General features: G+C 39.4%; 1 protein-coding gene across 1 annotated transcript; it reads left to right on the top strand.

The window, feature by feature from the left end:
- Window positions 1–69: 69 nt before the first annotated feature.
- LOC126379502 (tubulin beta chain-like) lies at window positions 70–12,771 on the top strand. Its single transcript, XM_050028278.1, has 12 exons — window positions 70–421; window positions 1,859–1,970; window positions 3,185–3,307; window positions 3,848–3,949; window positions 4,977–5,104; window positions 5,707–5,874; window positions 6,418–6,532; window positions 7,455–7,525; window positions 7,930–8,069; window positions 9,203–9,362; window positions 9,977–10,078; window positions 11,166–12,771. The coding sequence occupies exons 1-12, from the start codon at window positions 365–367 to the stop codon at window positions 11,271–11,273; spliced, it is 1,386 nt and encodes a 461-aa protein (XP_049884235.1). The 5' UTR covers window positions 70–364; the 3' UTR covers window positions 11,274–12,771.
- The last annotated feature ends 375 nt before the right edge of the window (window positions 12,772–13,146 follow it).

Genomic DNA, 13,146 nt, shown 5'->3' with positions numbered 1-13,146 from the left:
TTATGTATTCAGTTAATTACCATGTTACTGAAACCTCTCTGAAAATACTTTATACTGCAAATTACGGCTCTATTCAAAATGGCCGTCGGATACGTAATCTGCTGTCGTTTATCATTTATCAGCAGTGTATGTACTGCATCGCCTATCAGCTTTTTAGTATGAAAACGCTGATAAACGCGATAAAATCTAGTTGTATGAACCAACAGTATTAAACTTAGTCATGAGATATTTCTGTCCGATCTTGTGATTGTAAAAGACCTATTTTTTAAAAAGTTGGCAGAAATTATTTATTTCTTCTACAAGGAAAGGGTTTTCCTATTTTTTATTTCGTGTGTGAATGTGTGATAGTGACAAGTGTTGAAAAATGCGTGAAATTGTGCACGTACAGGCTGGACAGTGCGGCAACCAAATTGGTTCAAAGGTTTGTGACATTTATGCTCTGTTAATTTAATTACAATACGAGGTACAAGCAATTTAGATAAAATATTTCTCATTTTTTACTGTTTCCTTGTGCATTTTTAAAGATATGATGATGTATTTAAGACTTTCAATAAAAAAAAGGTTTTATATCAGCATTGAATTGTGTTAATCATGTTTTTCTTATGCAATAACGCAAACGGCCTTAAAACAATTGGAATTGTGACACATTGAGACTGAGACTAATTAATCGCAAGGTTCTTTTTGATGAATACTTTACTCCAAAGATACTTGATAGTGATTTAAATTCCATACGGGTTGGCGGGAGTAATGGTACCACAGTTTAAATGTTCAATAAACTTGAATTAATGATGATTAATAAACGAAAAATTCAACATCTCGAAATTAAAATTGTAGGTTAGTAATTAAATAATTTTGCGAAATATTTAACGCCCTCTTTGGCAAAACATAGGCATATATTCATGTTTTAGATTAATTTGATTCATTTCATCCTTAACAGTTTTGGGGAACTATTATCCTGAAAGGCATGTACTATGTTCGCCTGACAAAAACTTCATAGCAATGGCTCGAATGGTGTTTTTGCTCTTATTAATCTTGTAGTAAAATTTGAGGTTTTTCGTTATTTACCGAGCCGTCTAATCACAAGCCGGATCTACCTATGGGCTGATTGGGCTGCAGCCCAGGGCCCCGGGATTACAAGGGGCCCCCAGATCCCGCTAAAAAGTAGACCATAATTTGAAAAAAAATGGCTGTTAAAATATTTTTTGCTATTAGTTAAGTATTAAGATAGGCCCCCAAGTAGTTTCAGCCCAGGGCCCCACAAATTCACGATCCGGCCATGCGTCTACCAATGATTGTCGAATTTGTTTTCGAATTCAGCGGTGAAGGAAAACATCGTGAGGAAACCCACATTCCCGAGAAATGCATTTTCGGAGGTATGTGACCATTATGACGTAACCAAATTTCAATTTTGTTAACTGGGAACGTTTCCGGGAATGTTCTCACCAATCCAGCACGATAAAGTTAGCTTGCGGCCAGGGTGTTGATTTTGGCGAAGAAACCCTTATTTCGACGCTCACACCGCCCTAGGGCCGCCACTGTCTGTGTAAAACGAGGTTGTTTGTATGAAGTCGAGAGGCCGTTAATATAATAATAATAATAATTCTTTATTAAAGGCAGAAACAAAACCCATTACAATATAAAATATAGAATATAATAATATAAAAATCCAATTATACAAAATAAAATATAAAATAGTTAAAATGTAAAACATGAAATTTTAAAATAATAATATGATAAAAATAGATCATAAAAATACAATAGGTACAATACAATACTATTTAAAATTTGCGTCTTGGTGCAAGTGCAGCCAGTGACTAAGAATATAGTAGGTATTTGTTATGTTATATACCTATTTCAGTTCTGGGAGATCATATCAGATGAACATGGCGTGGACTCGACCGGGCAATATCACGGAGAGAACCCGCAGCAACTGGAGAGGATCAACGTGTATTACAATGAGGCCGGCAGTGGTATGTACAATTGTACAGTCATGAGCAATATCATGTGCCCACTTTCGAACCCTGTCGCACTATCATATTTGACATTTAATGGGGCTTACGTGAGGAGCCCGGTGGCGCAGCGGTAAACGCGCTCGGTCTGCGATTGTTGAAGTAAAGCAACTTTCGCAAAGGCCGGTCATAGGATGGGTGACCACAAAAAAAAGTTTTCATCTCGAGCTCCTCCGTGCTTCGGAAGGCACGTTAAGCCGTTAGTCCCGACTGCATTAGCAGTCGTTAATAACCACCAATCCGCACTGGGCCCGCGTGGTAGTTTAAGGCCCGATCTCCCTATCCATCCATGGGGAAGGCCCGTGCCCCAGCAGTGGGGACGTTAATGGGCTGGTGATGAGGCTTACGGTTTAATTTGTCAAAAAAGTTAATGTGACATGGTTGCAAAGTGTATACATATTAGTACTCGTGACCGCACTTCATCTATGCGGGATATAGAATAGGCTCCTTGACAGTTTTCGAATAAGTATTTTAAAAATTACAAACTTATTTTATACGTCTTAAAATATATTTTATTTTCTCGAAAAAGATTTATATAATAGAGAAAAGAAACATGTCTCTGCAATTATTTTAAATTTCGCGCGAAAACGGTTGGTCACGTGACATTTTGCCCGGTGACGTCACTTTTTTTTGTTTTGGTTTTCCCCGAAGGGTAAGGCAAAGGGAACTATGCCCATACAGCCATGTCTTACGTATTTTTTTTTCTTGATGATTAATGAAATGATGAAAGGTGATGATGATGAAACCTAAGCCCCCACCCTCGGAGTAGACTCCCACTCCGAACCCCAAACGAATTAACTCAAAAGTCCGCATAAACTTTTGAGTTATGAAGCGGCTTCCCGGCACGAAGCGAAAATAGGCAGATACACTTTGTTCATTGAATACTCCAATATAATAACACTCGCGAATGTCTTCCGACTAACTTAATGCGATCATTAACCACAAAACACCACTTCGTATTAATTATTTAGATTACTCAATGAAGAAAGCAACTGTCCCGTTCCCGTTTCCCGCCGAAAAGCCCCGGTGACGTCACATTTCAACAAACAAAGAAACTGTCAAACAGTGTAATTTGACACCTGACAGATAGTTTTTTGTTTGTTTTGTGCTTTCTACGATTTTGTGAAATGTGACGTCAGACGAAGTTGCTAATCTCGTGACACCAATTTCCGCAGGCAAATTCGTCCCCCGCGCGGTCCTGGTCGACTTGGAGCCCGGCACCATGGATTCGGTGAGGTCCGGACCTTACGGACAGCTGTTCAGGCCCGACAACTTCGTTTTCGGACAGAGCGGCGCCGGTGAGTAGCCCCATCTACCGGCCAGTAAAACTTTCATGTACACTCAGATTTTGTAGCGCCAGTGAATAGCGACATCTATCGGCGAGTAGTAGAACTTTTTAATAACAGACGTACTATGAATTCAAACCTATTTGTGGACGTCGCTATCGACCTGTTGTTTTATTTATTTTTTTAAAAGAACGTCTAGGGTCCTTTGCCGAGGTTTTTCTTGCAGCTTCTTTTCCCCGGCTATAGAGGTTGTGAGAAGCTGCAGTAGTTTTAGGCGGATGAGACTTGAGACGTTCGTTATGTAAATATTGACTATGTTATCTACTGAATAAAGATATTTTTGAATTTGACCACCCCTGTAGGGCTAACATGCGCAACATGATAAAACTTTGTCACGGTAATTTTATCGAATCTTACGATATAATTATGTCGTTTTATAGATCGGTGCCAATAGGCGAATCCAATAAGTCATGTTGTTCTGTCAAAATACGAACAAAATCACGTGGCACACATGAACCTGTTAGCCCTGCTAAATATCGGTACTATTTGCAGGCAACAACTGGGCTAAAGGACACTATACAGAAGGCGCGGAGCTGGTGGACTCAGTGATGGACGTCATCAGGAAGGAGGCAGAGGGATGCGACTGTCTGCAAGGTACATACATACAGTCATAAGCAATATCATGTGTAGCAGAGTACAAACTCTGCACATACTGGCCTTTCGTTCTGGCCGTCATCATTTTAAATTACGAAATTCTCATTCCATTCCGCATTTCCTTTCATTTTACACTTTTTTGACTCACTGCATCCCCGACCTTCATAAAAACAACAAGTATATTATACTGTTTAGGGCCGTGCCCTCTAATTCCTAAGTCTTGATTCTTTTGTGAAGTGTGTATATTGTGAACTATACAATACAAATACAATACAAATACACTTTATTGCACCAAAATAAAAAGAAGTAATTACAAAAAGTCTCTTAACTAAGTACATGGCAAATGGCGGCCTTATCGCTTAAAGCGATTTCTTCCAGACAACCATAAGGTGAGGAAAAAGGTAAAAAAAAAATTAAAGATTGCGGGTACAAACTATGCATACAACTTAACAACAAATACATGCAAATAAATAATATAACATACTTACAAATATAATATATACCTAACCTATATACATAACCTAGCATATATACCTACTTATATAAATAGTACACACAAAATACCTAATAATAAGCAACTCAAGAGATTCAGACGATGACACTTCATTATAAAAACAGAACATTATAAAAATAGAAAAAAAAAAGGATATAAGAGTAACCTCGGAGTACATTCAAGACACAAAAAAAAGGAAAATAGAAAATCTATAAATATACATATACTAACTATGTATACTCCTATCCTGTTTGTGAAATGTTTTTAATAAACTATATATATTCCTGCTTGCTTCTAATTTATCATCGTTATCACCAATCATTCCCCTACTCTGCCGGCACGTCGGGATACCATATCCTCACCACCCAGCGTGCCGCACATGTACCCACTTTAGAACCCTGTCGCACTATCATATGTAACATTTAATGAGACTAACGGTTTAATTTGCCAAAAAAGTTAACGTGACATGGTTTCAAAGTATATACATATTAGTACTCGTGACCGTACATAAAATCAAGTTATCATCTCTCGTAGGGTTTCAGCTGACACACTCCCTGGGCGGCGGCACGGGCTCCGGTATGGGGACTCTCCTACTCAGCAAGATCCGCGAAGAGTTCCCTGACCGCATCATGAATACCTTCAGTGTGGTCCCTTCTCCTAAGGTAATGAAACAATTATACGTTGGACATTATTTACTGTGGCTTTATAGTCAAAACCGTAAGCGAATATGCATATGTCTGTTATCCATGAAATTAGAAGGTTAAATGAAGGAAAATCTGTACAGCGCCATCTTTAGTTTTGAGGAAAATAGCCTGGGAAAACCCTTATTACTCAAACGAATGAAATAATAGGTATTCAAAGTGTTTAGACTCGTGTAATAGAAATAAATAACATGAAAGTGCCTCGTTAAATCTGTTTGTTAAGTTTTGAGGAGCTCGGTGGCGCAGCTGTAAACGCGCTCGGTCTGCGATTGTTGAAGTTAAGTAACTTTCGCAAAGGCCGGTCATAGGATGGGTGACCACAAAAAAAAAGTTTTCATCTCGAGCTCTTCCGTGCTTCGGAAGGCACGTTAAGCCGTTGGTCCCGGCTGCATTAGCAGTCGTTAATAACCACCAATCTGCACTGGGCCCGCGTGGTGGTTTAAGGCCCGATCTCCCTATCCATCCATAGGGAAGGCCCGTGCCCCAGCAGTGGGGACGTTAATGGGCTGGTGATGATGATGAAGTTTTGTGCAATTTTCTCATCTAAACGCGTCTACCCTCAGGTGAGCGAGGTGGTCCTGGAGCCTTACAACGCGACACTATCCGTACACCAGCTGGTTGAAAACACTGACATGTCCTTCTGCATCGACAACGAAGCTCTCTACAACATCTGCTTCAGAACGCTACGACTGGCCAGCCCTAGCTATGGAGATCTTAATCATTTAATTTCTGTAAGTTTTATTTATATTATGACTTCTTTCTATCTCTATTTCTGTCTCGAGAAAGAGAGAGAGACAACTTAAAATACTTGATAGCTACGTAGTTCGTGTTAGGTTAGAAATAGAACAGAGCACCGCCGATCTTCTATCGTGTGGCTTGTGAGGTGGAGTACCAACCTCATCAACCCTGGTGTCAGGGTTACTATTGAGCCGCCAAAGGCCCCTGACATGGCTCATGTAACGACTACTTACTTACATCAGTAAGTATGTTATGGGTTGAGGTAACCGGGACCAACGGCTTAACGTGCCGATGAGTAGCGAAATCTATCGGGAAGTAGGAATATTATTGCGAAACGCAGTTTTTAGCGACATCTGTCATTGTATATTATTATCATTGTGCATTAAAGAATTATTCTTCTTCTTCTATCGTGTGGGTTGTGAGGTGAATTCCCAACCTCATCAACCCTGGTGTCAGGGTTATTATGGAGCCGCCAAAGGCCCCTGACTTATTATTATTGTTGAGAATTATTGATTGATTGACTTTTTAATTAATAGCTAACGATGTCCGGGGTGACTACATGTCTGCGGTTCCCGGGACAACTGAACGCGGACCTGCGCAAGTTGGCTGTCAACATGGTCCCCTTCCCAAGGCTGCACTTCTTCATGCCAGGTAAGGTTATTGCGACGGATTGACAATGTTACATCGCATAAACAAACTCCGCAACCAGAGTTTTTTTTTTGTTTTGGTTTTCCCCGAAGGGCAAGGCAAAGGAACTATGCCCATACAGCCATGTCTTATGTATTTTTTTCTTGATGATGATTAATGAAATGATGAAAGGTGATGATGATGAAACCTAGACTCCTACTCCGAACCCCAAACGAATTAACTCAAAAGTCCGTATAAACTTTCGACTTATAAAGCGGCTTGTTGGCACGAAGCAAAAATAGATAGATACACTTTGTTTATTGAATATTCCGATATAATAACACTATCGCGAATGTTTTCCGACTAACTTAATGCAATCATTAACCACAAAACACCACTTCGTATTAATTATTTAGATTATTCAATGAAGAAAGCAACTGTCCCGTCCCCGTTCCCGCCAAGCCGCAACCAGAGAGTTCTGGAATATCATCGTAAATTCTTCCTTTTAGCTGTATCCTTTTCTGACGCATAGTAGCGTCCTTGTTTTTCTTCACTAGAAGGTTCCACCCGAGATTATTCGAGAAAAGAGTCGACATAATTAATGCGTGGGATTGGGATTAACTGTCTGGGAACTAATATTAGGCAGCCAAATTACTAAATTGTATAATAATACATTGTTTCTTTTTTAAAAAGAACGTTTCGCCCCTGTGGCGAGGATTTCTTTTCCCCGGCTATACAGGGTGTGGCTGCAGTAGTTTTAGGCGGATGAGATATTCGTTATGTAAATAATGATGATTCAAAGTGTAACTATGTTACCTACTGAATAAAGATATTTTTGAATTTGAATTATGAATATGGCTAACATTCTGGTAGGTCCTAAAAATAAAGGTAAGTAGCTCGTCAGCCAATTAATATTCTTTTTTATAAATGCTTTAATCTTTTTCAGGATTCGCGCCTTTGACAGCTAAGAACTCTTTCAATTACCGCCCGCAGTCAGTGTCAGAGCTCATGAGCCAGGTACATATATTATTTTTTTATTATTTTTGTTTAACATCTAACAATTTCTAGAATAGATTTTTACCATTTTCAACCAGGTGGCTTTTTTAAAGTATAGAATAGAATAGAAATTGTTTATTATAAAAGGACGCCACACACAAAAACAAGACAATAAGGTACAAAAAAGCAACACGGATGGTCGTCGAAATGATCATAAGGGTGGACGTCCTGAGATAAAAAAGCCTCACTCAGCACAAGTCGCGGCGTAACCACAACCATTGTACTTTCGTTATGTAAAAATTGACGATTCAAAGTGTAACTATCTTACCTACTGAATAAAGTAATTTTTGAATTTGACTCCTTTTTCTATGCCACGACGCTGGTATTATGCTGTTGATGACTTGATGTTAATGTTACCCTTGTAGATGTTCAACCCGGGTAACATGATGACGGCGTGCGACCCGCGTCACGGGCGGTATCTGACCGTGGCCACAATGTTCAGAGGCAACATGTCCATGAGGGAGGTGGACGAACAAGTACTCAGCATACAGAACAAGAACTCCAGGTGAGAGCTTGTTTACCAGTGCAGCGTAGTTCACTCTTCTAACAATAGGTGGCGCTAATAACAACGAGTTATTTAGTATGTTCGTTCCGTCACTCGATAAGAGATGGCGCTGAAAATAGTCAGAAATCAGAATCATTTATTCAACGTAATTATCATGGATGAACTTGTTGAAGGTCAATGTAACATTTTTGAATTTACGTCATTTCGCAAGGTGTATGTGTAGTTCAATACACACGGTCTTCAGAGCGAACACGTCCATACTAGTTGACCATACAGTACAAACTCCAGGTAACACGTTATTTAAAATTACACTGACGCATACATCGACCTCTGTACAAATATCAGTCGGTCAGAATAATGGAAGTGTAGTTTAAGTTAGTTCAGCCATCCGACAAAAGATGTCTCTAGCGACACAATAAGCAAAGAAATCAGTGGTGGTAAAGAATTATATTAGGTTAGTTTTGCCATTCGATAAGAGGTGGCGCTGTCACATTAGTTGTGCCACTTGATAACAGATGGCGCCGCCTTGCTAGTAGTTAAATACATAGGTGACGTGACAGAACAAACGTCCTTCAATCGCGTTTTTTTTATGTAATACAAAATACTTTATTTGTAGAAAACCAAGCTATATATATATTTATATATATATACACTATTATAGGTGATTGGAGCCTCCTTTTAAGCGTAGCGCCTGTATCAGGAGACACCGCTCTTCCCGAGAATACACGTTGTACTACAAATAAGTAAAACAAACAACCAAAAGTAACTTACATACTATAGGTAACAAATGCGTGAAAAAATTATAGGTGATTGTGTGTGTGTGTGTGTGTGCGTGCGTGTGTGTGTGTGTGCGTGCGCGTGTGTGCGTGTGTGTGTGTGTGCGTGTGTGTGTGTGCGTGTGTGTGTGTGCGTGTGTGTGTGCGTGTGAGTGCGTGAAAGTGTGTGTGTGTGTGTGCGTGTGCGTGTGTGTGTGTGTGTGTGCGTGTGTGTGCGTGAAAGTGTGTGTGTGTGTGCGTGTGTATGCTTGAAATAATCCTACCCTTTTATTCTATTATTTTTAAGAAATCCTCTACCTGTTCGTAATTTTTAGATTTAAGCCATTTAGAAATAATGTAAAGTGTTAATTCTTTCAGCTACTTCGTGGAATGGATCCCTCACAACTTGAAGGTAGCAGTGTGTGACGTGCCGCCCCGCGGGCTCAAGATGTCGGCCACCTTCATTGGCAACTCCACCGCCGTGCAGGAGATCTTCAAACGCATCTCTGAACAGTTCACCGCTATGTTCAGAAGACGGGTGAGCATTTTATAATGTATCTTTAGTAACACCACATCTGGTCATACGACTTTCATAGCATAACAAATACTATATTGCACACAGGAAATACAAAACATAAAACAATAGAGAAATAGAAAGAGTACAATAGGCGGCCTTATTGCTAAGTAGCAATCTCTTCCAGGCAACCTTTACCTATAATATATATTTAAGATTATATAATACAGCGGGATAGTCCAGAGGCCCCGGGTTCGAATCTTGGTGGGGACATGTCACAAGAATCACTCTGTGATCCCTAGTTTGGTTAGGACATTACAGGCTGATCACCTGATTGTCCGATAGTAAGATGAACCGTGCTTCGGAAGGCACGTTAAGCCGTTGGTTCCGGTTATTACTTACAGATGTAAGTATGTAGTCGTTACATGAGTCATGTCAGGGGCCTATGACGGCTCAATAATAACCCTGACACCAGGGTTGATGAGGTTGGTATTCCACCTCACAACCAACACGATAAGAAGATTTGATATGATGTATTTTTTCATAGCTGGCGCGGATTCGCCCCTGCCTACCCCTTGGAGAAAACAAGCGAGGAGTGTTGTATATTTTTTTTTCGTTCATAATTTGATGTTTTCCAGGCGTTCCTCCACTGGTACACAGGCGAGGGTATGGACGAGATGGAGTTCACGGAGGCTGCCAGCAACATGGCCGACCTGATCTCCGAGTACCAGCAGTATCAGGTAACACCGTTTTTTAGTACTTCTAGTAGTTATAAAATAACAGCCTCCGTGGTCTAGTGGTTAGAGTTGGGCTCACGATCTGAAGGTCCGGGTTCGATTCCCTATGGGGACATTGTCGCAAACTTTTGTGAGACTGTCCTTTGTTTGGTAAGGACTTTTCAGGCTTGAATCACCTGATTGTCCGTAAAAGTAAGATGATTCCGTGCTTCGGAGGGCACGTTAAGCCGTTGGTCCCGGCTAATTAGTCGTAAAAACACCTCCACCAACCCGCATTGGAGCAGCGTGGTGGAGTATGCTCCATACCCCCTCTGGTTGATTGAGGGGAGGTCTGTGCCCAGCAGTGGGATGTATATAGGCTGTTTATGTTTATATACAGTAGTTATACACCATCAACGGGAATTCAAAACATCTACTTTTAAAATGCTTAAATTACTTGTCTTGGGTTTTAAGACAAAAGCCTCCGGGGTGTAGTGGTTAGAGCGTTGGGCTCACGATCTGCAGGTCCGGGTTCGATTCCCGATCGGGGACATTGTCGAAATCACTTTGTGTTCCTAAATTTTGACAGTTCTCCAAAATTAATCATTCATCCGTAGCATTGTCCCGTTTTTCACAGGGTCCGCTTACCTAACCTGAATATTTGACAGGTCCGGTTTTATACAGAAGCGACTGCCTGTCTGACCTTCCAACCCGCGAAGGGCAAACCAGTCCAATATGGTTTAGGTCACATACCTCTGAAATACATTTCTCGGGAATGTGGTTATCATTTATGATCCAAACGTGGATTCGTAAACAAATTCGAAAATCATTGGTTTTGGTCTATGCTGGGATTCGTACCTGCGACCTGAAATTGAGAGTCAAGCGTTCTCCCAACTGGGCTACCACGGCTGCCAACCTCTAAAATTAATACAACATATAAGTACAGTACAAGTGGGCGACCCTTACTCTGATGCAATTTCTTATAGACGACCATTACCAAAAATCATCCATAACTATCATAATTATGTAAATAGCAAAAAAAGAGGTTTTACAGTGAAATATAAAAACAGAAAAGGGGAAGATGTAATTGAAAAATGTAAACTTTTTTCAGGAGGCCCACGTGGATGATGAAGATGTAGAATTTGATGAAGAAGAAGAAATCGAACAAGATAACCAATACCAAGATAAGGAAACTGTTCAAGTGGCACAACCTTATTAATTAGGTACTTTAAATATATACAGGGTGTTGATGACAACGTAACGAAAACTTTGAGGGATGATTCAGACCATGATTCTGAGTTGATATCAAGTGGAATTTTCCGTTGCTAAAGTATGGAACTGAGTATAATTTAAAAAAAAAACATGAATTTTGCGACGGAAAATTCCACTTGTTATTAACTCAGAATCATGGTCTGAATCACCCCCCTCAGTATTAGTTACGATGTCACTAACACCCTGTAGGTGTCGTGGCCAGATCTTAGAATTGATCATTTCATGAAATGGCCAACTTAAGTTGACCATATCGTTGAAACGTCAACGTTTAATGATATATCAATCAACGTTTTGCCATTATAATTAATGTAGGCGATGTCCATGCAATGTGGTGTAATAAAAACGCGAATAGTCGATTAATTTCTTAAGTTCAAAATTATTTACTTATTTTAATATCAATCAAGGTTGAAATATAATCGACACCAGCGCCGCTATCGGTGGATAATGTTACTAATTTTACGGTACGATTGTCAACGTTTGGCCATATCATGAAGTAATCATGCATTTAGTTGCTCGTATCGTTAAACGTTTTGTGTTCATTGATCTGGCCAAACTACATCATGATGTGGCATTTTTTTTTGATGAAATATGACCATTTCATGCCATGATCGAGCACATCACTGTTAATTGCTTAGCGCTCAGAATTAAGATTATAACAACATCATTGAATACACATTAAGCTGTTGGATACCTGAATAATAAATAAACCATGAAATGATCAATTCTAAGATCTGGCCACGACAATTGGGATGACGTCAGCTGGGCTAACCTTGAAATGTTAGCTGTCACTTTTGAGCATACCAGCGGGCTTAGCACCGTAAGCGCGCGACTCTTTCTCGCCGCGACAGTGATCATCTGTCTCTTTCTGTGCAGTACTGTGAGAGAGTGACGGGTGACGTATTTCGAGGCGAGAAAGAGCGCTTACGGTGCTAAGCCCGATGGTTTTCTCTATAAAGGCAGACTAAAACTAATCCGTCACACAAATAGAACATGAACCAATTGTTCATGTACAGTCATGAGCAATATCATGTATCCACTTTAGAACCCTGTCGCACTATCATATTTGACATTTAATGAGGCTTACGGTTTCATTTGTCAAAGAAGTTAATGTGACATGGTTTCAAAGTGTATACATATTAGTGCTCGTGACCGTAAAGCGTGCGCTTGGTAACTCCCGTCTGAGTGTCGATATTAAGATTGCGGAATGATTTTGTCGATTCACCACTAGAGTGCGCTATTTATTGCGCGTAATCATGTTATTTATTATATTATAATAAAATCCAATCAACAAATCTTACCAGCCAATTAAACCCTTGTCAATAAACGATCCGAAAAATAATAACAAAACACCACCATCGGTCGCCGTCTAGTGAACGATAAAATACCTTATTAAGCAAAAAAAAACGATTATTTTTATTTATAAAAACTTGCATTTGTATGTTATTCAAATGTTATTCCAAAAAGTTTTGAATGATGATTATAAGAATATTTAATTAACGTAATATGTGGGTTCCTATAAAAGAATAAGTATTTTTTTTGTTATGTAAGTCTGCGTTTACCAGTAATTTATTTTCTAAAATGTTAGCGTACTAAAAATCAAATAAATCCATTGGATTTTTATTATTTATGTTCAAGTCAGAAAATGTACCTCATAAAGCACCTAACAATTTGTTTAGCGCCATCTAGTATCGTGTAGCATTACCAAAAGATTTTTTTTTTTAAATCATGTTAAGGCAATAACTATTATTACAGTCGGCCATACGCCACTGTTAGAATATAAGAAAAAATATATTTTGTATGACATGTTGAATTTATTAATA

The sequence above is a fragment of the Pectinophora gossypiella genome, chromosome 29 (genome assembly GCF_024362695.1).
Source record: "Pectinophora gossypiella chromosome 29, ilPecGoss1.1, whole genome shotgun sequence".
NCBI classification, from domain to species: domain Eukaryota; kingdom Metazoa; phylum Arthropoda; class Insecta; order Lepidoptera; family Gelechiidae; genus Pectinophora; species Pectinophora gossypiella.
The sequence above is the reverse complement of the archived record's forward strand: the minus strand, read 5'-3'. Positions and strand labels throughout refer to the sequence as shown.

What these genes read in the sequence shown, in the direction of transcription:
- LOC126379502 (XM_050028278.1), top strand. Translation starts at nt 365, where the DNA reads ATGCGTGAAATTGTGCACGTACAGGCTGGACAGTGCGGCAACCAAATT. An exon ending in GTGTGGTCCCTTCTCCTAAG is followed by an intron (nt 5,105 to 5,706) that starts GTAATGAAACAA and finishes GTCTACCCTCAG; the next exon opens with GTGAGCGAGGTGGTCCTGGA. An exon ending in ATACAGAACAAGAACTCCAG is followed by an intron (nt 8,070 to 9,202) that starts GTGAGAGCTTGT and finishes TAATTCTTTCAG; the next exon opens with CTACTTCGTGGAATGGATCC.